Genomic DNA, 25,890 nt, shown 5'->3' on the forward strand with positions numbered 1-25,890 from the left:
TTCAGTGGACCTTAACATATATATTTAAACTAAATGTTAATAAAACATGGCACTTCAGAAGTTGTAGGGTTCAGATAAAGAAGTTTTCAAGTGAATTATATCTGAATACATATATCAGAAAATAAAAAGCTGAAAATTAATGATCAAAACTTTCATCTTAAGAATCACTTGATGAGGGATGGAGGAGAGTATGGAGTCCTGGAGAACAGTGGCTCTGAAAATTGCTTTGAGTTACTTGAAAAGAACAGAGGATCAAACCTAAATAAGGAAGAGGGAAAGACTGAGAAAAAGACATGAGTGCTCAATTGACTACTTTTCTTCAATAATATATGAGATGTCTTAGACAGCACAGTAAGAAAAAAAGAAAAATAAAGTTTGTAAAGGAAGAATTAAAATCTGTTATTATTCATAGATGACATGATAGTGTGTGTAAAACACTTGACAGAATGTACAAATTATTAAAATTAATAAATGAATTCAGTAAGATCTCTGTATATAACATTAAAAACAAACATCAATCTATACACCAACAACAATTAAATTTTAAATGATATTTTTTAAACTGAAATTAATATAGATAAAATATAGAGGAATAAATCTAACAAAAGTTGTATAAGATTTTCTTACTATAGTCTTCTCATTTATTTTTATTTTATTTTTTAATTGAAGTATAGTTGACTTACAATATTAAATTAGTGTCAGCTCTACAACATATTAATTTGATATTTTTATAGATTATACCTCATAAAAAGTTACTATAAAATATTGACTATAGTCGCTATGCTGTACATTATATTCTTGTAACTTATATTCTTGTAACTTATGTATTTTGTACCTAGTAGTTTGTACCTCTTAATCACCTTCACCTATTTTGCCCCTCTCCTCTCTGGTAACCACTAGTTTGTCTTCTGTATCTCTGAATCTGTTTCTGTTTTGTTATATTTGTTCATTTGTTTTATTTTCTAGATTTCAGATATAAGTAAAAACATACAGTATTTATCTTTGTCTGACTTATTTCACTAAGCATGATACCCTCCAGGTCCACCTCTGTCATCACAAATGGCATATATATATATATATATATATATATATATATATATATATATATCACATTTTCCTTTATTCATTCATCTGTTGATGTGCACTTAGGATGCTTCCATACCTTAGCTATTGTAAATAATGCTGCTAGGAACACTGGAGTGCATATATCTTTTCAAATTAGTGTTTTTATTTTCTTCAGTAAATACCCAGGAATGGAATTGCTGAGTTGTATGATAGTTATATTTTTAGTGTTTTGAGGAACCTCCATACTGTTTCCCACAGTGGCTGTTCCAATTTACATTTCCACCTACAGTGCATGAGGGTTTCCTTTTCTCTACAACTATCCAAAATATATAAAGAACTCAAACAACTCAATATAAAAAAACAAACAACCCCATTAAAAAATGTGCAGAATGGGTTTCCCTGGTGGTGCAGTTGTTGAGAGTCCACCTGCTGATGCAAGGGACACAGGTTCATGCCCCGGTCCGGGAAGATCCCACATGGAGCGGCCAAGCCTGTGAGCCATGGCCACTGAGCCTGCGCGTCCAGAACCTGTGCTCTGCAATGGGAGAGGCCACAACAGTGAGAGGCCTGCGTACCGAAAAAAAAAAAATGTGCAGAGGACCTGAATAGGCATTTTTCTGAAGGAGACATACAGATGGTTAATAGACACATTAAAAAAAAAATAGTTGTGTAAGATGTTTAGACTGATCTTAAGGTAAATTAATGAAATCTCAAATAAAAAGATGTGTGTTGTACACTTGTTAGTTCTCCACAAATTGATCGATACATTAAATGTAATCCCAATACATATCATAGCAGTTTTTTAATAGAAGTTGACAAGCTAAAATGTATATGGAAATGCAAAAGGCAAATAATCAAGACAATCGATGAAAATGAAACTGAAAGTGCCTTACTATCAGATATTCAGTTGGATTATTAAGCTATATTAATTAAAACAGTGTGGTGCTGGTAAAAGAATAAAAAAATAAACCTATGGAATAAAATAGAGTCCAGAAACTGACCCACATATATATGAGACACTGATTTATAACAAAGTTGGCTTCAGTACAGTGAAGAAAGATCGGTCTTTTTAATTCAGTCATCCTTTGGTATCCAAGGGAGATTTGTTCCAGGACCCACAGTGGATACCAAAATCAGTGGATGCTGAAGTCCCATAGTCAGCCCTCTATACCCAGTCATTAATCCGTGGATTCAACCAACCATGGTTTGTGTAGAACTGCCTACAGTTATCGAAAAAAAAAATCCATGTATAAGTGGACCCATACAGTTAAAACCCATGTTGTTCAAGGGTCAACTTTAAATTGTACTGAGTCAACTGGGTATCTCTATTGGGGGAAAAATATCTGGAGTCTTACAATAAAAACAGATTGCAGATTTGTATGTGAAAGGTAAGCAATAAATATTTTAGAAAAAACTAGAACACTGGAATGACCTGATAGTAAGCAAATAATTCTTGTATAAGATATAAATGCTCACTATAAAGGAAAAAGGATAAATTGTACCAATAATATCAAAAGACACCATTAAGTGACCAAAACTCAAGTCACAGAATCAGGGAAGATATTTGAAATACAGATAATACAAAAAGGACTTACAGAATGTATATACTGTACCCTTATATACATATACATACATATGTATAAACACACACACATATACACAAAGACACATATATCTTTCAAATCAATTTTTAAAAAGACAGCACAAGCAAAAAATTTGAAAAGGCACTTCACAAAAAAGGATGTTAAAATGAAAAATTAACATGAAAATTTACCCAACTCCATTAATCAACAGGGAAATATAAATTAGAACCACAGCATAATACAACTTACTAAGGTGGCTAAAATGAAATTACATAAAATACTAAGTGATGGGGAGAATATGGGACTAAAACTCTCATGCACTGTTAGTGTAGTTATTAATCAGCACAACTAATTTAGAAAACTCTTTGGTGGTATGTCTTAAACCTGTGCATATCATATTATCTAGCAATTTAACCCTTAGGTTGAACTCAAGGAAAATGCATTGAAAATATGTATATATATCAAAAATATGAACTAGAATGCTCATAGCAGAAATATTTGTAAAAAACAAACAGGAAAGTCTTCAAATGCCCATCAAAAGCAAATAAATATTGGTATATTTCAACAATGGAGTACTATATAGAGATAAAAAAATACAACTGTTGCAGCATGGGTAAATCTCCCAATTATAATGTTGAGTGAAAAAAGTCAGAAAGTTAAAGAGACCACCTGTATCATTCCATTAATATAAATTTCAAAAAGAAACAAATCAAATCTATGATTTTGTAAATCAGGATTGTGATTTTCAGTGTGGGAAATATTGACTGGAAGGGGGTTCAAGAGAGGGGAAAGCTCTTGTATGTTGATATTATTCTGTTTCTTGAGATATGGATATGGTTACCCAGCTATGTTTACTTGGGAAAATTTATCTGGATACTTAAGATTTGTACACTTCTGTGTGTCTATTATACTTCGAAAAAAGTAAACTCATGCTGGTGGTGGAAAATTCAGATATTGGGATAGAATTTTGGACCACTCAAATACTATGCCTGAACCAGTAGGCAGCTATGAAAAGATTTTACTTTATATCTATTTATTATATATTTTTTGTCTTTTTCTGGTTTACTTTCCTTGTGTTTTGGATTCTTTGCAGAGGTCCAATGTGCTTCAAGCCTAAGACCCCAAAGTATGTCATTAAGAACAATTCAAGCAAAACAATGGGAGAGTACAGTTTTCACACATACTAATCTACTTAGAAATTTAGCTCTTACACAATAGAAGGAATAATTACCCAGGAAATGAGCAAAAATGTTCTCAATGTAACTGAATCTACACCAATTGTTTAAGCTAATGAATAGTTCACACACTGGGCAAGCTGTACTTGGAAAAGTTACCCATTTCTTTTATTTTGAAACACAGTGTACATTTGGCTAAAGGCCCAATGTTGAGTTGTATAATTCACTTAACTTCCTTCTTCCTTTCAAATTATATTAAACCACTGAGTTTAAGTTTTATTTGTTTATTTTTTTGCATTTTCAAATATGAATCCAATTGGTACAAAAGGAGTGTCATTATCTATCTGTCTCTCTCTCTAAATTACCTCTCTGGCAGTTACTTGAAAAACAAGAATCATTAATCTTCGTCATGTGGAAATAGCAATAGATAACACAGCCTAACATAGGCAGAATGAAATTCTGACATTTGCAATAATGTAAATATACTTAGCGGGTATTATGCTTAGTGAAATCAGTTGGACAGAGAAAGACACATACTCTACTTGATCCTTATGAGTGGAATCTAAAAAATAAAACAAACGAATATAACATAACAGAAACAGATTCAGAGATATAGAGAATAAATTAGTGGTTACCAGTGGGAAGAGGGAAGTAGGGAGGGGCAAAATAGTGGTATGTGATTAAACTATGCAAACTACTATGTGTAAAATAAAAAAGCAATGAGGATATATTGTACAGCACAGAGAAATATAGTCTTTATTTTGTAATAACTTTGTAGTACAGTCTATAAAAAATTGACTCATTATGTTGCACACCTGAAGCTAATATAATATTGTTAATCAACTATGCGTCAATTAAAAATAAAAGAATGCTAATGTATCTCATTAAATGAGACATTTCCTGTAAAATTTACCTTAGAAATTACGAACATTTACTTAAAGACTTATGATTCAAAGAAACATCTATCAAAGAGACCAGCAGATAGACCTAAGTGTGGAAAAGTAGGTAGAAGGGACATTGGGTCTGGAGGGTGTAGGTGGAGATTCAGCCTAGAGAGTCTCTTGTAGGCACCAGATTGGAAAGTTTTAGCGGTAGATGTGATTATATCTAGGGTATTGAAATTGGTATTAAAGGATACACATCTGTTCAGACACAAGATGAAGAATCCAAAGTTCCCAAATGGTAACCATATCATGACAATAAGAAATTCTCAGGAATTCAGAAGAAGTTGTTGAATTTTGGAAGGACTCTCCATAGGAAACGGGTTCCAGCCCTCAGTCCAGACTCTCAGACCAAAGCTCCTGTTCCCAGGGGAGAGCCTTAGGGAGACTAATGATGATCCTTCACCTTTAGAGACTCAAAAATTACATACTCAGAAATTAGAAATTTTGATAAACAGAAATTAGGTATGGAAATAACATTTCCAAAATCTGAACCATACTATCTAGGACATGAACTGTATAATTCCAAGAGAGGCATTACAAGATGAGCTATGACTCAGGGAACAACATGAAACCCAGAAGACAGCAATGGAAGAGAGCGTCCTGGGTCAAGTTTTTAGGAAAGGGAAATTGGGGCAGAGCTAGGAAATATAGTGTCAGTGTTAAAGCAGCATTTCTTGGGTTAGGTTAGTAGGGAGTAGAACTTCATTTTAAATCACAATATATAGAGATTGAGTAGGAAACTTTCTTGTCAGTACTGGTCTAGGAAAAGGCAGGAATAGCCTACAAAAAGGTAACAGTTTGTCCTAATTTTAGGGAACTTGGAAACTCAGTGAGTGGGGACTTGATTAACAACACTGAAGAATCAAAGTTTTAAAAGCACATTTTTTCCCTTTATAAAACCATTCAATTGCCAAAATCAAGTCATAACTGCCCCTGTTTCAACGCACTGCAGGTCAGACTTCTCTCTTCAAATTTTCAGTTTAGGCTCTTTAAATCTGTGTGCGGAAATGAAGTTCAGTTTCAGACATTTCCTTCTTATAAATGGCATCAAATTTCTCATTTTGGGCAACAGTGAAGTAATTCTTCCAGTCACCTGCAATCCCTAAAAATTACAAATAAGAAAACATATGAATGAATAAAATATTTTCATTATGAAGGAAAAGCTAATGTATACCAAAAGAAAAGATTTGTAATCCCAGTAGTGGGATTGTTGGGTTTTATGGTAGTTCTATTTTTAGTTTTTTAAGGAATCTCCATACTGTTCTCCATAGTGGCTGTATCAATTTACATTCCCACCAAGTACAAGAGGGTTTCCTTTTCTCCAAACCCTCTCCAGAATTTATTGTTTGTAGATTTTTTGATGATGGCCATTCTGACTGGTGTGAGGTGATACCTCACTGTAGTTTTGATTTGCATTTCTCTAATGATTAGTGATGTTGAACATCCTTTCATGTGTTTGTTGGCAATCTGTATATCTTCTTTGAAGAAATGTCTATTTAGGTTTTCTGCCCATTTTTGGATTGGGTTGTTTGTTTTTTCTGATATTGAGCTGCTTGTAAATTTTGGAGATTAATCCTTTGTCAGTTGCTTTGTTTGCAAATATTATCTCCCATTCTGAGGGTTGTCTTTTCATCTTGTTTATGATTTCCTTTGCTGTGCAAAAGCTTTTAAGTTTCATTAGGTCCCATTTGTTTATTTTTGTTTTTATTTCCATTTCTCTAGGAGGTGGATCAAAAAGAATCTTGCTGTGATTGATTTCATAGAGTGTTCTGCCTATGTTTTCCTCTAAGAGTTTTACATTGTCTGGCTTTACATTTAGGTCTTTAATCCGTTTTGAGTTTATTTTGTGTATGGTGTTAGGAAGTGTTCTAATTTCCTTCTTTTACATGTAGCTGTCCAGTTTTCCCAGCACCTCTTATTGAAGAGGCTGTATTTTCTCCATTGTATATTCTTGCCTCTTTTCTCAAAAATAAGGTGCAGAGTCTGGCTTTTAAAAATATATAAGAAAGGTTAATTTTCTTGTCTAAATTTATGGGCTGTACAATAGTTTCCTAAAATAAATTATTTTAGTGTTTCTAATTGTCCTAGGTCATGGGGTTACCACTGGTCACTGGATCAATGATCAGGGAGTATTCTATTTCATGAGTTACCTTTGGAAACTGTACAAAGGACTGGTCATGAGCACAATCAAACAATGAAACAGAAAGCTGATAAGTATCATTTCACAAAAGTAATAAGCGAGGATGTTATGATATTTGGATGATATTTGTGTTTCCTGAATTCACTAGACATATCTTATTTTAATTTTAGAGAAGAATAGCATTAAAATCAAACACATAAAATCCCTGAACCATTTTTACAAAGGTGAAACTGTTGTGATATAAATTTACATTTAATCTTTTATACTGGATGCTTAAAAATATATATTTGAAGAATTAATAAATTTTTAATGTACTGTTAATGTGTTTGGAGGAAAACATTAATTTTGCCAATTTATTTAATATTAAATATAATTGTATTGAATTTCAAGCCTTATTAATCCATGATTACTTCATGAAGATTTAAAATCCTTTTAATGAAAAACATCCCCATAGACAAGGTTGTTTCCCTGGTTATTTTACTTTATTCTGTTTTCAGCAAATAATAGTTCTTTGGAATGTATGTGAGAGTAGTGCATATCTGGGATAGTACACCTCCAAAGATGCCACTGAAAAGAGAAAGTGCAGATTTAAACAATAAAGAGTCATATATAAAAGTCGTCTAATAATCTTCTATTTTGAATATAAATACTACATACACAAACACATTTGCTTCACAAGAGTGAGGGAAGTATAAAATTTTTTTTTTGATAAAATAAATTCTTGCCAAATCTCAGGGTTTTTTGTTTTGTTGCTGTTTGGGACATAGGCATAAACATTGGACATTATCTATCCTCTCCATAACATCGTTACTATTGTGTAACTAAATTTTGACCTTGATTTATCCAACATGGACTCCTTCAAGACTGAAGGCCAAACTATGCTTGGCCCTTTGTTCATTCTTCAGTTTTGAGCCCTTTTCAATATTCATTACATGCATGCCTCTTGTATTACATTATGAGCTTCTTGAGGCAGATGTACATGTCATTTATATTCTAGAGAATATGAGCTGTATATAGGTGTTCATGAAGAGCTTTTCATAAATATTAACTAATGAATAAAGAGTATTCTTTAAGTGTTATTGAATGCATGAATGAATAAATGAATAGATGCATCTTGAACTATTAGATTAGAACATATTAGAGTAATACGACTTGCTAATTTTGTGTATATCACTTTTGGTCAGAAAAAATATAGTAAATGCTTATATATCTTTTACCAAAATCCTCCCCCAAAACTTGTGCTATAGGTGTTATTCTTTTCTTCATTTTGTCAGTGATGTAACTGAAACTTTGGCAGATTTATTAATATATGCAAAGTCAAAGGTTCAGTGAGTGGCATAGCCTCGATAAACCCCAGAGCAATCTGACCACAAAGGTTATGTTCTTCACTACTCCCAGAGGGGATATAAAAACTGTCTCTCTCATATACCCTTTTCCTTTGAAGTTGGCGAAATCATGGAATTCAGATACTGAGCTTATCTCATCTATCTTTATACCCTAATGAGATATCATTAGATAGTATCAATTTCCATATGACTGGGGATAAAACTCTCCTGGAAGTTACATTCAATAATCTGGCATAATGAAAATTTGCCTTGTTTAATTAAAGAGGTTTTTTGCCTCTGTTTCTTCAACAAGAAAAACGTGTGTGTGTGTGTGTTGTGTGTGTGTTGTGCATGTATCAGTCTTCTTTGTTCAAACTTGTAATGCACCATTTACAATGAAAAATTTGCCTTGCCCTCTTATACCACAGCTTATTTTTTAAGTGCAGTGTTTTTGAAAATTAAAATAAAAACATAATTTAGTGTTTTTAGCATAGGACTACACGAAGGTACAGAGAAAACTGTGTTAGAAATATCTGTAATCATATAACTATTTCAAAATTGAGGGTTTTGATCCACATGTTCATATGCACTATATATTCCTAGGGTTGTGTTTACTTCCCGGCACACCAACTGAAATTTTATCTTTTCCTTTCCAATCCAGTAAAGGACATTGAAAAGAAAGGTGGCAAGACTAGGTGGATAACTTCTCAAATTTTAGTTAATAATTTGTTAAATGCATTATTTTTATCATTAATAACAGATTTTTGACACAAGCCATGTACAATAAACCATAATATACAGTATTTGCTTTAATGGAAATAGAGCTGTATTTTGACAGTGAATGCCATATTTCTCTATTGTCATCTTTTTAAGTTAACTTTAGAGTCTATGTTTTCATATAATTCAGACAGTATTTTTAGGGAGCAAAAACTTCCCATATGGTAAAAAAATGTCATTACTCTTGGTGAATCCTTCTTAACAAAATGACCACTGCTTTCTAAATGATAAGGAGTTTTTAAAGAAGATGGTACTGTATTGAGTGACATTAGTTTATTACTGGGGAGGAGAAGAAGGCCTATGACAATTTAAACAAAGATTTAAGATTTAGTAATAAAAAATTTGGAATGACTCACATCAGAATTGACAAAACCACTCCCTTTTAGGAGGGTAGTAAATAGAAGGAGAAATATGTATCAAGTACTCAAGGTATTTTAATAACGTGTTTACATGCATTATTTCCTTTAATAATTTCTAACCTAATTCAGCGACTTTTGTGGTAGGTATTTTTAGTGTCCTTATTTTACAGATGAAGAAATTGATGCCAAAATTGGCTAAGTAACTTGGTAGAGATTACAAAGCTAATCCTCACTTCAGAGTAATTCATAAGAAAGCAAAAAGGAAAATTAAACTCAGCAAAATATTAACCTTTGCGCATAAAAGAGGATATACTGTGATCCATCACTGTACTTGGTAGATGTGTATAATTCACCAGAGGGTTGTCCTTCATCATTTCAAAGGATGTATGATGGATGATCTTATCCAAGATCTCATCATTCAGGTTCTTCTCTAGAAACCTCACAATCTTCTTGATTTCTTTCTTTGGATTCTATCAGTGGGTAAAGAGACATATTCAAGAAAATGGTAAAAAATAACTCATTAACATAATGTGAAAAAAATCTTAAAAATGAAAAAATCAATAATTTATGTTTAGTAATAGTAGAATAGAATATTTTGTTTGTTCTAAATCTTACATTTTTAGTTTTCATTCAAAGTACAATAAGAATAAATCTTGGCCTAAATATTAACAGTATTTAGAGAAAAAGATTATAGCAACAATTTTAAGCTCAATTTGTAATCAGATTTGAAATGTGAATGTTTTAGGGACCCAGTATCTTTATTCTTTCTGCCTTCATTTTTCTGTTCTTCATCAAAATTGCTTTCTTTTTCTTAATAATAATATTTAAAAACAAAAATAATAAATTCAGGGAAAACTTCAGGTATTTTTTTAAAGTGTAAATACTGACAAAATCTTGCTTGGATGTAAATTATTAAAAATAAACTCCAATGAAGTTGCAAAGATATCAAGACTTAAATTATTCATTGGTCTTTGAGAATAAGAAGAAAAAAATCTGAGGAAGAAATCATTTTTTTTCAGATTCTAATGACATAAACAATATTTATAACTTTTTAGGAAGCTAAGTTAAAATCTACATAGATATATCTAGAAAGATTTTGAGGGGGTAACATCTAAGCTGAGTTTAGAAAGATGAGTCAGAGTTTACCAAGATGCAGTCTCCTGAGCAGTAGGAGAGTGAATTCCCAGTAGAGAAAATAGTTAAAATTCTTGGAGGTATAAGTTCTAACAGTGTGTTCAAGGGAGAAAAAAAAGGAAAATGGTTGCAGTTAGAGCTGAGTTGTTTACAGGAGTGGGAGAGGCTATGAATCAAGAAAGATGAATTGGGGTAAAATTGAGAACATCCTTGGATGTTCTGCTGAAGGATTTGGACTGCATCTGTTATGTAATAGGGAAGCAACAGCATTTAATAATATGTCTTATTAACTCTCTGTGTTTTTATGTATGTGTGTGTGTGTGTGTGGTGAATGTGTGTGCATGTGTATTTTTTTTTTTTGCAATCTCAGTTTGTTGTCTTTTTTTTAACATCTTTATTGGAATATAATTGCTTTCCAATAGTGTGTTAGTTTCTGCTGTATAACAAAATGAATCAGCTATATGTATACATATATCCCCATATCCCCTCCCTCTTGCTTCTCCTTCCCACCCTCCCTATCCCACCCCTCTAGGTGGTCACAAAACACCGAGCTGATGTAAAGGAGAAGTACATATTTGAAAGATATAATAGTTAGAGCATGTGAAACAATGGGATGTTCAGGATATAGTGGAACCATATCAGTTACATGAAAGCCAGTGAGGACAATTTACTTTCAAGCTTTGAACACTGAATGAACAACCAAACATCATTAACCAAAAGAGAGAATAAAGGAAAATGATTACCTGTTGGAGAGAGAGAAGCAAGATGAGCTTAGTTTTGAACATGTTAAATTTGAGGGTTGTTTTAATAAAAACATGGGTTTGAATTCAGGGTAGAAGTTAAAATGGAGTTTTTGGTGGGTCATTAGCACATAAATAGTTTTGGCAACAGTGGGCTTGGACGTGATCATCAAACTATAGCAAAGAGTTCAAAAAGAAAAATGACTAAATGATAGAGATTCACAGGAAAACCATGACAGTGTGATAACCAATTAAACGTAGGAGAGAAGATCGATAAGAAAAGGTGCTCAAAAGAAACACAATGTTTAAAAGGATAAGAGGATAAAAATGTCATTGATTTCAGTTAGTGTCATTAATGACCTTAACAAGATTTGGGTAAGCAGGCATGGAAAATAGGTAAAGCAATCATGTCATTTTGGACTCCATAGATTAAGTTGAAAAAAATATAATAATCCTTTTACCCCAGGATGTAGCTGAAGAATTATCTAGAATGCATTTCTACCATTTTACCTCTTTCATATCTTCATAGAATAAGAAAAGTATTGGGTGTTCTTCCTTTTTCTTCCACCAGCTTTTAACATGATTAAACCAGGAGCCGAAGGCCACTAAAACCAGAGAAACAGGCTATTTCCATAAGCATTCATCAAATCAAAGATTTGTTTGTGACCAATAAGTCAAAGTGTACAAACATTTTGTGAAAGTTAGTACTCAAGGGAACTGAGACTGTAAAGCCAATTTAAACAATTATATACCATCAGCCATTTATGGGTGTATAATCAGATTTTTAAAAATATTAAGTACAAAAGACGTATTTCAAATGAAAATACATTGACCTCTAATAGGTTATACTTAGCCTCACACAGAAGAAAACTATTCTTTTATGAAGTACTCAATCAATTATTTACTAAGTACTATAAATATATCTGTAACAGATTTAACTAATGATTTGGGCAAGTTAAACAATTTCTATTCTGAACAGGAACTGAGAATGGGTTTTTAGCAACTAAAAAGAGATTCAAGAATATTTTCATTAAGCCAATGTTTAATACAAGGTTTATATATTGAATGTCATAGTAAAATATTAGATGTATTTGATTTAATTTTTAAATGGTATTTGAATGTACTTGTTACTGATTTGGAAAAATAAGTGTTTTGAAAGGAAAATTCATTCTTATAATGGTTAATATTATTATTAAAAATAATTTAAAAATGACATTAATTTTTAGCCAAGGCCATCCTACCATTTCCAGTCAAGAATTTCTCTAGATATTCTCCCCAGGTTCCTGGAAGAGGTTGTAAATTATTCATTAAGTCAAAATGGTAAAATGAGACTGCAACATCCTTGGCATTTCGAGCCAGATAAATCATCTGCAGGGGGAGAATGAAAAAAATCAAATAATGATATTTTATTTAAGAAAAAAAGTAACATATAGTAGGCATGTAAACCAACAGATTTGAAATCCATGAAATTAAAAACAGGAAAATATTAAGAAAATTAATGAAACAAAAAGCTGGATCTTTAAAAAAAATCAACAAAATTGATAAACATCTAACAAGACTGACAAAATAAATAGAGAAGACACAAATTACTAGTATCAATAAAAAACGGGATATCACAACAAACCTTGCAGCTATTAAAAGAAAAATAAGAGTGTGAAAAGATACCAAACATCTTACTTCATCAGGGAAATGCAAATTAAAACAACAAAACACAACTCTATACTTTTTAGAATGGCCAAAATCTAGAAAAGTGACAACACTAAATCCTGGTGAGGGTGTGGAACAACAGGGACTCTCATTCATTGCTGGTGGGGATGCAAAATGATACTGCTACTTCGTAAGACACTTGTTTCTTTCAAAACAAAATATACTTTTACCATATGATCCAGAAATTACATTACTTGGTATTTACCCAAAGGAGTTGAAAAATAAAGTTCACACAAAAACCTGCAAATGGATGTTTATACTAGCTTTGTTCATAATTGCCAAAATTTGGAAACAACCATAATGTCCTTCAGTAGATTACTGGATAAATAAACTCTGGTACCTCCAGTCAATAGACTATTATTCATTACTAACAAGAAATGAGCTATCAAGCCATGAAAAGACATGGAAGAATATTAAAGGCATATTACTCAGTGAAAGAATACAATCTGAAAAGGCTACATATGTATGATTCTAACAATATGACATACTGGAAAAGGCAAAACTATGGAGGCAATAAGAAGATCAGTGGTTGCCAGGGTTAGGGGGAGGAAATGAATAGGTGGAGCACAGAGGATTTATAGGGCAGTGAAACTGCACTGTATGGTACTATAATGGTATATACATGTCGTCATACATTTGTCCAAACCCATGGAATGTACAACACCAATAGTGAACTCTAAGGTAAATTATGGACTTTGGAAGGTAATGATGTGTCCATGTAGGTTCAACAATTGTAACAAATGTATCGCTCTGGTGAGAGGTCAGAGATATTGATGATGGGGCGTCTATGGATATGTGGGATCAAGGGATATAAGGAAAACCTCTTTAACTTCCTCTCAATTTTCTGTCAAAATAAATTTGCTTTAAAATAGATAAATTGCTGTAAAAAAAAAGCCTGTTAAAAGAAAGAATAAAATGGGAATATTATTAACAACATTTCATTACAAAACTCAACAACTTAGAATTCCTCACATATCACAAACTAGCAAAAGCCAGATAGACAATCTGAATAGCTTCACAATTTTTTTTTTTTTTTTTTTTTTTTTTTTTTGCGGTATGTGGGCCTCTCACTGTTGTGGCCTCTCCCGTTGCGGAGCACAGGCTCTGGATGCTCAGGCTCAGTGGCCATGGCTCACGGGCCCAGCCGCTCCGCGGCATATGGGATCCTCCCGGACCGGGGCACGAACCCGTATCCCCTGCATCGGCAGGCGGACTCTCAACCACTGCGCCACCAGGGAGGCCCAGCTTCACAATTTTTGAAAAAAAAAATGAGTTTTAAATTTAAAAGTTTCCCCAAAGCAAATATCCAGGCTCAAATGTCTCACTGAAGAATTTTACCAAACTATTAAATAAGAAATGATATCCTTATGCTGAGTTTTCAGGGAAGGCCAAACTATATAAGACAGCTGAGAAATAATAGTAGCAATATTGTGCTGAGATAAGGATTTTGTTGCTGCAAAACTTTGGAAAACTTGAGCATGTATGTTTAGGCTAAAACGTATTCTTTTAATCGAAACACTTTTTTTAATGTAGCTCACTTCTCATGGTAACAGATAAACAAAACATTTGAGCAATTACTTTACTTACTATGTGAGTGAAAAAGGGTTAAAAGTCGCAAAAATTTACTTGTGGTTTAGAGTATACCTTGCAGTTGTTTTCCCAGAAAGACTTAGGAATGAGATCAATTGGTAGATGTGTCTTCACAAGCCGGGGAGATGGATTCTTCTCTAATTGTTCTATACCTAGGGAAATTTAGTTTGGTTATGGCGATACTAGAGTCTCCAAAGAGCCTGCATTTCCGGATTTTCTTAACCAACTTTTCAAAATATTTTTGACCATTATATAATGCTGCTAAATTTTGAACCAATGTCAAGCATCATTTATCTGGATTCTAAGAGCCAATATTTTCTAATTGTTAAGAGATTGGGTTCTGCGGTTAGCCTCTTTGGGTTCAAATCCTAACTTTATCACTTACTCATCATGAAACATCTGAAAGTATCACAGAGTCTCTAGGCTTAATTTTAACCACCTCCAAAATGACACGTAATAACACCAACCTTAGCAATTTGGAGTTTTATCATGCCTTTGCATTATTACAAAAATGTTTCCTGTATGTCAGAGCTATTGATAACTGGTAATTCTCATATTGGCTATTGTTATGCAGCAGCTATTGTAGTATAGATGATATCTTTGTAGAGCATCACTTGTTGTACCTGCATTTTCATTATTTCCTTTATGTGTCATATATATATATATACTACGCATATAAAAAATGAAATTTTTGTGCAATTTTTAGGTGCTGGCTGAAGTTTCTAAAGACATACAACTAATAAGTAATAGAACTTAGTTTCAAGTTAAGTCTTTGGTTAAGGGTTATATGAACTTCCTTGTGACAGAAAGTATCCATTTATTTTCTACATGAAGAGCTAGGAAGAGTCAAGGGGCCTACATCAATCTATAAGTGACTTGGCCAGTCTGAGGGCACTTTTGGGGTAAAGGCATACTCAGAGAATTTCTGACATAGACCAGGAAGAGCTGGGATTACCCTTAATTTATGATTTTTTTAATGGACTCAGTGACCTTTATCACTTCCCAGATTTATCTGTTAATGATGCTATCCCATATAGAGTTGTCAGTCCCTAAAATCTCAATTATTCTTGTCTCCTCCTTCAGGTTTCACATCCAGTCAATCTTAAAGTCCTGCACATATTTCACAATATAACTTACACCCAGTCTAACTTCTAGATTACCTGTTAAACCTATATATATATCATCTTCCTATATTTTGCACACAAAGGCACACCTGCCCCAAATTGTATGACTCACACATTCAAAGCAATCCTATGCTTCAATTGTTCACAAAATTAACTACATACGTTAAAAAGCCACTCCGTTTCTAATAAATCATCCTTTTTAAATGTTCTATACAGCACATATTTTGTCTCACAGTTTATGCTTATTTATTTGTTTATTGTCAGTTCCCATGCCTCTTCCCATCCTCATTCCCAAATGCACACTGGAATGGAGATTCCATAAGAGCAGAAGCATAGCTTGTTATGTTCACCAGTGAATATTCTGTAGAGAACAGTTCATAGCACAGGGTGGTATCAAGAAGAACCCCTTAATATCAATGCAGATAGGGTTGACAGACTTAGGAAATAAAGATGCAAGAATCCCAGTTAAATTTGAACTTCACATAAACAACAGATACCTGTAAGTATCTCCCCTGCAATATTTGAAATATACTAAATAAAAGAGGTATCTATCTGATTTTCAAATTTAATTGGGTATCCTGGATTTTATCTGGAACTATTAATTATACACCTGTAAAATTCCACCAGCTAATTCATTATGTTTCTACTGACCTGGTAGCGGCAGCCACTTTATCCAGCATACAGAAATGAGAAATCATAATCTTCCACAACTCACTCTGCCTCAATGTCCATGACGTGAAATTTTATGTGGCTCTTTTATAAAGTTTTCACTATCTGTTCTTCCTCTTCCATCTCTTAACTTCACTGAAAGATTTCTCAACCTCTTCTGTCTTGTGATTGTTTTGCCACATGAGGTCCTTTAAATGAACCCTTTACATACTTAAATGTGAATGTTGGGAATATGTAATGACATCACAAGTATGCACATTCAGGTTGCAGAGGAAATCTGAGTGTCAGTTTACTCTCCTTTACCTGCCGAATCTCACCTACTCACTCTCTGGTGATGCTACACAGACTCATGTCCCACCCCCAACCTCCGTCTTTCACCAGTAATCTCTGACTGCCCTGTCCCTGATTACTTTGATTCTATCACTTTTTCATTTCATACTTTTCTATGGTTCTGGAGTCTTAACTCACTCGGTACTCATTTTGGTTGCTTGTCCCAGAATAATCCTTTAGTTTCAAGCTTTAGCATTTGCTCTCTGACTTCAGGCAACCACACAGAGGGAATGATACCCTCTCAGCTGGTCCTTCTCTGCCTGCGGAAGTAACTAGCTCCAGTAGGCGAGAGAATTTGAATTCTGCTGTTTACATTGATAGACATTCACCACCATAATACTGTCTTTTTATCCCAGGTTTCTAGCAGCATTTGAAAGCTAGCCCTCGCTTTTTGAACCCTTCTCACTTGCTTTCATGATACCCTACCCTACTCTGCTGATTCTCTCTTAGCTCACTGAGTATTTCTTAAGAATTACAAGCCCTGCATGATCTGTCCCTGTCTAGTCTCCAACTGTTTTGCCTCTCACTTTTCCGTTCTTTCATTGTTGTTGTTGTTGGTGGTGGTTGATTTTTTAGTCCCTGGACTACACCTAGGTCTTTTCAGCATCTAGGCCCCCATACCTAATGCTTCATCGTCCTGAAATATGCTTTCTCCAGCATTGTGCAAAGCTTTAGGTCTCCATTCAGAGCTGATATCCCTAACTACCCAATCTAAAGTAAAGTCTCCTGATGTTCCCTTTCATAAAGCCCTATTCTCTGGATATGTTAAGCTAACAGTATTCATATATTGCTAGTTTCTTTACTTATTTAATGTCACAGTGTTATTGTAAGCTCCTTGGAGATTGGACATCTAATTTACTGATTTTTTAAATAGATTTAATTAATTAATTAATTAATTAATTTATTTATTTATTGGCTGCGTTGGGTCTTCCGTTGCTGTGTGCAGGCTTTCTCTAGTTGCCGTGAGCAGGGGCTACTCTTCGTTGCAGTGTGAGGGCTTCTCATTGCAGTGGCTTCTTTTGTTGCAGAGCATAGGCTCTAGGCATGCAGGCTTCAGTAATTGTGGCTCATGGGCTCTAGAGCGCAGGCTCAGTAGTTGTGGTGCACAGCCTTAGTTGCTCTGCGGCATGTGGGATCTTCCCGGGCCAGGGCTCAAACCCGTGTCCACTGCATTGGCAGGCAGATTATTAACCACTGTGCCACCAGGGAAGCCCCTACTGATCATTTTTTATCTAGTCCATAGCACAGTGCATAGTTCTTTAGAAGCACTCAGTAAATATTTGTGCAATGAAAAGTGAATTGTATTAATAATAAATTTTATATTTTACGAGGCATTGGTACTTCTTATTTATTAATTACAGCAATGTTCTAAATTAAGACATTACTGTTCTAATCTGTCAAATTTTATACAACAAAATTCAGTAAAAGATAAGAAACAGGGCTTCCCTGGTGGCGCAGTGGTTGAGAGTCCGCCTGCCGATGCAGGGGACACGGGTTCGTGCCCCAGTCCGGGAAGATCCCACATGCCGCAGAACGGCTGGGCCTGTGAGCCATGGCCGCTGAGCCTGTGCGTCCGGAGCCTGTGCTCCGCAACGGGAGAGGCCACAACAGTGAGAGGCCCGCATACCGGAAAACAACAACAACAACAACAACAAAAAGATAAGAAACATTTTTTTTTATCAATGAGATTTTTAGTTGTTTTCTATAACAAAATTCTTTTATCTTTGATTAGCATACCTGGATGTGCATGCAATGGACTAAACTAAAGTTTCTCTGTATGCCTTGCTTACTGTACTGCTTGCAAAACTTCCATTTTATGTTACCAAATATACTCAATTTTCCTTGAATGGACATCACAAATACAGTATTTAATATGTGATGTAAATACTACTACAAAATTATAATTTCTGGGTGATTTAAAATTACCTGAAATCCTTAGTCCAGGAAGGGCCATTTCCAACATTGGAACTTTCACAGTTATAACATCTCGCTTACAGTTTTCAACATCTCCATCATTTAGAACCATGTCCAAAATTTCACTAATCCAAGTGGTACCTGTGGCAAAAGACAACATTTTTATAAACTTCACCTGAATCTGGGGACAAAACGTCCCAGTTGGAAGCCTGCCATCTTAATATATTATCTTAGAAAATTAATTCTGCAGAGTTTCCCTTTCTATGCCCCAAATGTCCATTTTAATATACTCAAAGTAGATGGCTAGACTGACTTTTAGGAATACTAATTTTATTTAGGATGTTAACGATTTTGTAGAGAAGCTAATTTTCAGGGAACAAGAGCTGAAGTCAGACCTGCATTTGTCAGGCCACAAAACTCACCTGATTTGGGGTAAGTGGCTACCACGATGTCATCTGGCCTGCTTTGGAACTGTTCAATCTTTTCCCAGTTGTTTGCAAAAGCATAGGTGATGGGACAGCCATGGACTAGCTTCAGATTTTTTCTCCGGACAGCTTTTAGGGAAGTCATCTTTGTTCCAGACTGTAAAAATACTTAATAGAATACTTAATAATAATCAAATCATGGAGAGAAAAGAGGATAAAAATGAGAAACTGAGTAACTAATGTTATTAAGACACTGCAACTTGACAGTAAAATTGGCCTTTAACACACTGAGCACAAGAGATCTAAATACAAAGGGCATTTTTATGGGTGTACAGCTGTAGATTGCAAGAGCAGCAGCTGGCTCAGTGACAAGCAGATCAAAGGTCTTTAATGGAAGCTATGGAAAGAAATAGAACTGCACATTTTAGTTTGAATTAAAAAACCCACTTCACAGAAATATGCTAAAAAAATATCTGGACCTAAGGCAAAATAAATCTATCAGTCATTGTTATACTCCAGTTGTACCTCATTTTTTTCTCACAGGAAACCTGTTGTGTTTCTCACCTTGGTTCTTCTGAGTATAATGAATTTGTTTTCCCTGTCTGCTTCTAAGATCCTCTTTTTTTTTATCACTGGTTTTGAGCAACTAAATTATGATGTGCCTTGGTGTGGTTATTTTCATGTGTTTGTGGTTGTGTGCCTATGCTTCACGTTTATTGAACTTATTTGAATTGTGTTGACAGTCTTCATTTCTTCCAAAAAATTTTTTTTTATTTCTCTCTCTTTTTCTGAGAATCCAGGCTACATAAAGCTGTTCACAGCTCACTGAAGCTCTACTCATTTTGTAAAATATTTTTTTCTCTCTTTGTGTTTCAGTTTGGATAACTTCTATGGCTATATTTCTTCATGTTCACTAACATTTTCTTCTGAAATGTGTAATCTGATGTTAATACCATCCAATGAAATTTTTTCTCAGACGTAGTTTTCATCTCTGGAAGATCATTTTGGGAATGATTTTACTTTTTATGTCTCAACTTTTTGAGCATATTGAATATAGCGATAATGACTGTTTTAATATCTTTTTTTTTTTTTTTTTGCTAACTCTAACATCTGTGTGAGTTCTAGATTGTTTTCCATTAACTATTTTTTCCCTTCTCTATGGTTGCCTTCTTCAGCTAGTTTGCCTGCCTGATATTTTTTATTGGCTGTCTGGTGGTGTACCTGGGTTTTCCTCCCTGAAGCTGTGGCCCAGAAATTCTCTCATGGCAGTAAGCTGGGGAAATTGTAGGGCTCAGTTTGTTTGTTTCCTATCCACTATCATTCATTTTGGTTGTTTCACACAAGGGGGCAAATTTAGTTTCTGTTACTCGGTTTTGCTTAGAAGCTATGATGATTAATTTTATGTGTCAATTTGCCTGGACCATGAGATGCCTAGATATTCGGTCAAACATTATTCTGGGTGTTTCTGTGAGGATGTTTTGGGATGAGACTAATCTGTAAATGGGTGTATTAAATAAAGCAGGTTGCTTTCCCTAATGTGGGTTGGCCTCATTCAGTGAGTTGAAGACCTGAATAGAACAAAAAGTCTGAGTAAGAAAGAATTCTTCCTAGCTGATGGCCTTTGAACTCTAACATCAGCTTTTTTCCTGCATTCAGGCTGGAAATAAAACATCGACTTTTCCTGGGTCTGAAGCCTGGTAGGTTTTGAACTGGAACTATACCATTAGCTCTCCTTGTTCTTAGGCATTCAGACTCAAACTGGTACTAAATCATCAGCTATTCTGGGTCTCCAGCTTGCCAATTCATCCTGCACATCTTAGGACCTATCAGCCTCTAAAATTATCTAATCCAATTATGTACAGTAAATCTCTTTATGTGTATATATATATATATATATATATATATATATAATATAAAAATTGCTATGCATCTTCTTTAATTAATAAACTATCCTTATCATAATAATCATAATAATACTAACCCTGAATTAGAACCTTATTGATCCACTAAGCTATTCAAAACATTTTGGGTCCTGAGAGACTGCATTAGTCAGGGTTCTCCAGAGAAACCAAATCAATTATATATGTGTGTGTGTATATATATATATATATATATATATATATATATATATATATATATATATAGAGAGAGAGAGAGAGAGAGAGAGAGAGAGAGAGAAAGAGAGAAGAGGAAGGGAATTTATTATAAGGAATTGGCTCACGTGATTATGGATGCAGACAAATCCAAAGATATACAGTTATCCCAGGCTGGAGAACCAGGATAGCCAATGGTGTAGTTCTCTTCTGAAGGCCAGCGGGCTTGAGACCCAGGAAGAACTAATATTTCAGTTTAAGTGTGAAGGTAAGAAAAACAATGTCCCAGCTCAAAGACAGCCAGGCAGGAGGGATTCTCCCTTACTCCCAGAGGGCCCTCCTTTTTATGTGATTCAGACCTTCAGCTGAGTGGTTGAGGCCTGTCCACACCAGGGAGGGCACTCTATTTTACATAGTCTACCAATTCAAATGTTAATTTCACCCCAAAATACACTAACAGACACAGCTAGAATAATGTTTGACCAAATATCTGGGCTCCCTGTGAGCCAATCACGTTGACACATGGAACTGACCATCACATAGAGCTCCTCATTATTTATTTTTTCCACTTCATTTTCACTGAACTTTGTAAGTGAAACTGTAGTCTTGTTCTTCCTAATGTGTTTCTCATTTTACAACCCTCTCCCTGCCCCCATGGAATGTAAACATCTCAGAAATAGAAGGAAATGCAGAATGTAGAAGTTATAGGATCCATCATAATCTATTTTTCCATTTATTTATGAGAATCTGTCAATCAATAATAATAGATAATGTATACAACAGATAAATAGAGTTTGAATTAACAAGCTAAATTACACCTCTGATTGACAAATTGATTGATACATATATTTTTTTATCAGGCAAATATTTTGTAAGTAATTCGGTGATTCCAAATTCTTTGAGAGTGCTTTAAATAAGTGATTGCACTTATTAAGCTTTCACTAGTAACTTGTGTAATGGGAACCACAAACAAAGTCACTAATATAAAAGCTGGCTGTAATTTAAACTCATATGCTTAAAATTGATTTGTATAGAAAAAGTTATACTTTAGATTAAGAAAAAATATGTTGGTGTAAAAGACTAGTGTTTTAGAGATAACTTCTCTACACCTTACTAGCCCTCAACTTCTAGCCCCTTAAAAAAGTCTAGAAGAGAGAAATCTGGACAAACATTTTTTCATTTTACATTATAAGACATGAAGTATATGTCATATTTTATATCTTATAATTAACAGGTATACTTACAACAATAGTGTGTCTTTAAGTTTTCCCAATAAAAATTGTTATTAAAGAATGGATTTTTCTTAAAATATACGGCATCTTATGCTAGAAATACAGTGAAAATAATTTGAATTTTGCATCTTCATTACTGCTCATAGAATAAAGGAGTTGGAGCCTCAGAAGCTTAGAAAAGTGTATATTAATGAAAGAGCAGAGTCTCAGCAGAGAGTAGACACAAACATGTTTACAGCAGGCAAGATCCTAAGAAAAGGATGCCAGTGAGAGCTGAGTAGACTGGGCATTTGGGGAGAATTCTATTAAATATTCCATATTAAATTGTTGCCCTTTCTATGCTTCTCAATTATCCTTTATTTTTGGTAAAATATCTGGCTGCTTTCATGGTCCCTTGTTAGTCCAGAGGCAGGTTCTAGTAGAAAAAATTCGTTAGCCTGAATTACTGTGGATCAGCAGCCTCAAGAAGGGAACAAATAATGTGCTTGGTCAAGAACTCAGCAGAGCAGGAAGTGGCAAGAAGTGAAACTGAGTATGTAAACACTGTGTTTGGAATAAAGTAGGTATTAAGTGAACTGAATAACTGAATGAATGAATGAATGAATGATGAGACCTACACTTCCCATCCAGAATCTTCTAAGATCTTGGGGACAGTGTAACTTCCAAGTTTGGATATAAAGAATGAGTGATGGCAGAAATCAACATTATATATTCAGATATTAGATTTTTACTTCACATAGTAAATGAGATAGTTTCCCTTGAAACATTTTATTCTATTAATTTCTTAGCAAACTGTTTTTTCCAGATTATGTAAAGGTAAATATCAATCCCAGACCTCATTTGAACACTTATATATTCTGAATTAATTGAGGAAAATAAGTGAGGCTCTCTTTTTCTTCTTTAGCTCTAGAATATAAAATTTAGGAGGGCTATAAGTCCACTTACCAACTCATATTAAACAATACAGATTGTTATGGGAAAGCAAGTGAGTATTGAGGACACATTTATTTTCCATAGTGTCTGCTATAAATCATATAGACAAAATTTTTCCCCACACAGTAGGTGGTTAACATTATGTTATACATTTATAACATCATTCCAACTCCATTTCATGTCTTAACATTTTCATTTCTTTATTTATTCATTTTAATTTAACTTGTACTATTATTTTATATTTATATAATTGATTCATAATTGCTATTTAAATACAGTCCATGTACAAACACCATGCACTATTGTCATCATTTGAGAGCTTGTTAGAAATGCAGAATCTCAGGCCCCAGTCCAGAATCAATACCTATATTTCCATAAAATCCCCAAGTAATTTATACTCATAGGAAAATTTGGGAAGCGTGATTTTTTTTTTTTTTTCGGTATGTGGGCCTCTCATTGTTATGGCCTCTCCCGTTGTGGAGCACAGGCTCCAGACGCGCAGGCTCAATGGCCATGGCTCACGGGCCCAGCCACTCCACGGCATTTGGGATCTTCCCAGACCGGGGCATGAACCCGTGTACCCTGCATCGGCAGGCGGACTCTCAACCACTGTGCCACCAGGGAAGCCCTGGGAAGCATGATTTTAAACCACTTTTTTTTTTTTTTTTGCGGTACGCGGGCCTCTCACTGTTGTGGCCTCTCCCGTTGCGGAGCACAGGCTCCGGACGCGCCGGCCCAGCGGCCGTGGCTCACGGGCCCAGCCGCTCCGCGGCATATGGGATCCTCCCAGACCGGGGCGCGAACCCGTTTCCCCTGCATCGGCAGGCGGACTCTCAACCACTGCGCCACCAGGGAGGCCCTTAAACCACTTTTAATCTACTCTCTGACAATATAAGGTGTATATAAATGATTTATCAAAATGAATTAAGTTTCTTCCAGAAAATGGTGTTGATTGTGTTTAATATATATTATCTCTAATCACTACCCACCCTGACAATAAGTCTTACTTTCATTTTACAGATTGAGATTAGGAAACAGAGTTTCAGAGAGTCTGCTCAGACACACAGCAAGTGAGTGTGTGTCTCAAAAATAGATTTCAGTTTCCCCAGCTCTGCTCACTTGGTCATACTGCATGTCTACATGGATGGGCCTGACTAGAGTCAAAGATGTTCCTGATTGTAGGGAAACTGTTTTTGACAAAGCAAACTTCGCTCTGACAAAAAGCTTTAACTCCTCATGCTGCAAAAATGTTTTCAGAGAAGGATGGATATGAGTAACAAGATGATCGTGAATACATACTAATCACATCTGGGAAGTGGGTGTAACCAATTCAAGAACGTTGGAGTAGCAGTTTTGAATTAACATTGCTTCATCACGACCAGTGGATGATGATGAGCTTAGAATTATATGAGAAGATAGATTCAGGGAAGAGGGCTCAAAGACATAAGATAACTAATGTTATTGAGTTTATGAGTAATACTTACTTTAAAATATAAAAGTCGGTTCCTAAAAGTCTTTATGGTTTATGAGTGATATTTACTTTAAAATATAAAAATCATTTCCTAAAAATCTTTTAAATCTTACCAGAAAGTGACAAAAAATTTTATGTGGTTATATAAATTTTATGTGGTCTACATGATACTACAAATCTTCCTAGTTAAGTTGATCCATAAGCTAAAAATTAACATGTCTAAAATTGACTTAAAAAATTAATAGAAAAAAAAAGAAAATGGAAAACAATGCCCCTCTTAGGAGAAAGTAACTGAGTCATCTGACACTAAAGGTGAATGGTTCTTTTAATGGGAAAAAAGTATTTCTTCCATTTGTTTCACCCTAACAAAGTACAGTTCTACTTGGTCTACATCAAACTCCAGCTACTGAAATAAATGAATTAAATAATATGTTCTGTATTGTGGAGCGTACCTTAACGTGGTGTGTATCTGTGTGTATGTGCATGTGTGTACATAGGGGTTAAGGGGAGATGGAAACAGAGAAGTGAGAACTTGGAGTGGACTCCTTTTTTGCTTATGAAGCTTACAGTTTTATGAGAAGACCCTTAATCCTGGCATGTTTCACAAGAGTCCCATTAAACCCAGAAAAGTAAAAGGGATCACTGAAAGCCTGAGATTCTGCAAAACATAACAGGAAACACTGAGTTTCCCATGGGAAAATTGCAATTACGTAAAAACATCCCAATGATAAACATGTGTTCAAAATGGAAACCATTCAAGGAGCTCAATGCACTGTGGATGCAAGATCAAAACTTAGAGAAAAGAGATTTAAAAAGAAAACTTTACCTCACAATTTAATCCCTTTTTCAGTTTTCGTTTTCAGTCGGTGGTGCAGTTGCCGAAAGGAACACTGCGTACTGGTGGTAGTCCTGAAGGGCAGGGCAAGGTGCGCTCAGGGAGGCTCACTCCTGTCTCTGGGAAAAAAATGTTTAAGGATATGATCCGAATGTTGTAGTCAGTGACTTCACAGGCAGTTAAGATATAAAAATTTTGAACTACATACAGAGACAGGGCCTGCTGCTTCCACAGCTGGGAGAGCCAGGAATCCCTGAGAAGGAAATGAATCAGGGCGGTGGCCAAAAGTAAGCAAAGTCAGAGATTAGCTAGATTTAAAGGTTCC

General features: G+C 34.7%; 1 protein-coding gene across 1 annotated transcript; it reads right to left on the minus strand.

The window, feature by feature from the left end:
- Window positions 1-4,566: 4,566 nt before the first annotated feature.
- Window positions 4,567-25,890, minus strand: LOC309792729 (sulfotransferase 1B1). The gene is made up of 9 exons (XM_082602500.1): window positions 25,774-25,890; window positions 25,557-25,684; window positions 18,999-19,158; window positions 18,589-18,717; window positions 14,594-14,691; window positions 12,484-12,610; window positions 11,753-11,847; window positions 9,658-9,838; window positions 4,567-5,869 (listed from the first exon to the last, which is right to left on the minus strand). Exons 3-9 carry the CDS (start codon window positions 19,144-19,146, stop codon window positions 5,757-5,759), a joined length of 891 nt encoding a protein of 296 aa, XP_082458626.1. The 5' UTR covers window positions 19,147-19,158; window positions 25,557-25,684; window positions 25,774-25,890; the 3' UTR covers window positions 4,567-5,756.

The sequence above is a fragment of the Mesoplodon mirus genome, assembly GCF_964341445.2.
Source record: "Mesoplodon mirus genome assembly, chromosome: 2".
In the NCBI taxonomy this organism is placed as follows: Eukaryota; Metazoa; Chordata; class Mammalia; order Artiodactyla; family Ziphiidae; genus Mesoplodon; species Mesoplodon mirus.

Coding starts and splice junctions, on each gene's coding strand:
- LOC309792729 (XM_082602500.1), bottom strand. CDS start 19,146: ATGACTTCCCTAAAAGCTGTCCGGAGAAAAAATCTGAAGCTAGTCCAT. Junction 18,718..18,998: donor AGCCACTTACCCCAAATCAG/GTGAGTTTTGTG, acceptor CTTTTGCCACAG/GTACCACTTGGATTAGTGAA. Junction 14,692..18,588: donor TCCTGGACTAAGGATTTCAG/GTAATTTTAAAT, acceptor AAATTTCCCTAG/GTATAGAACAATTAGAGAAG.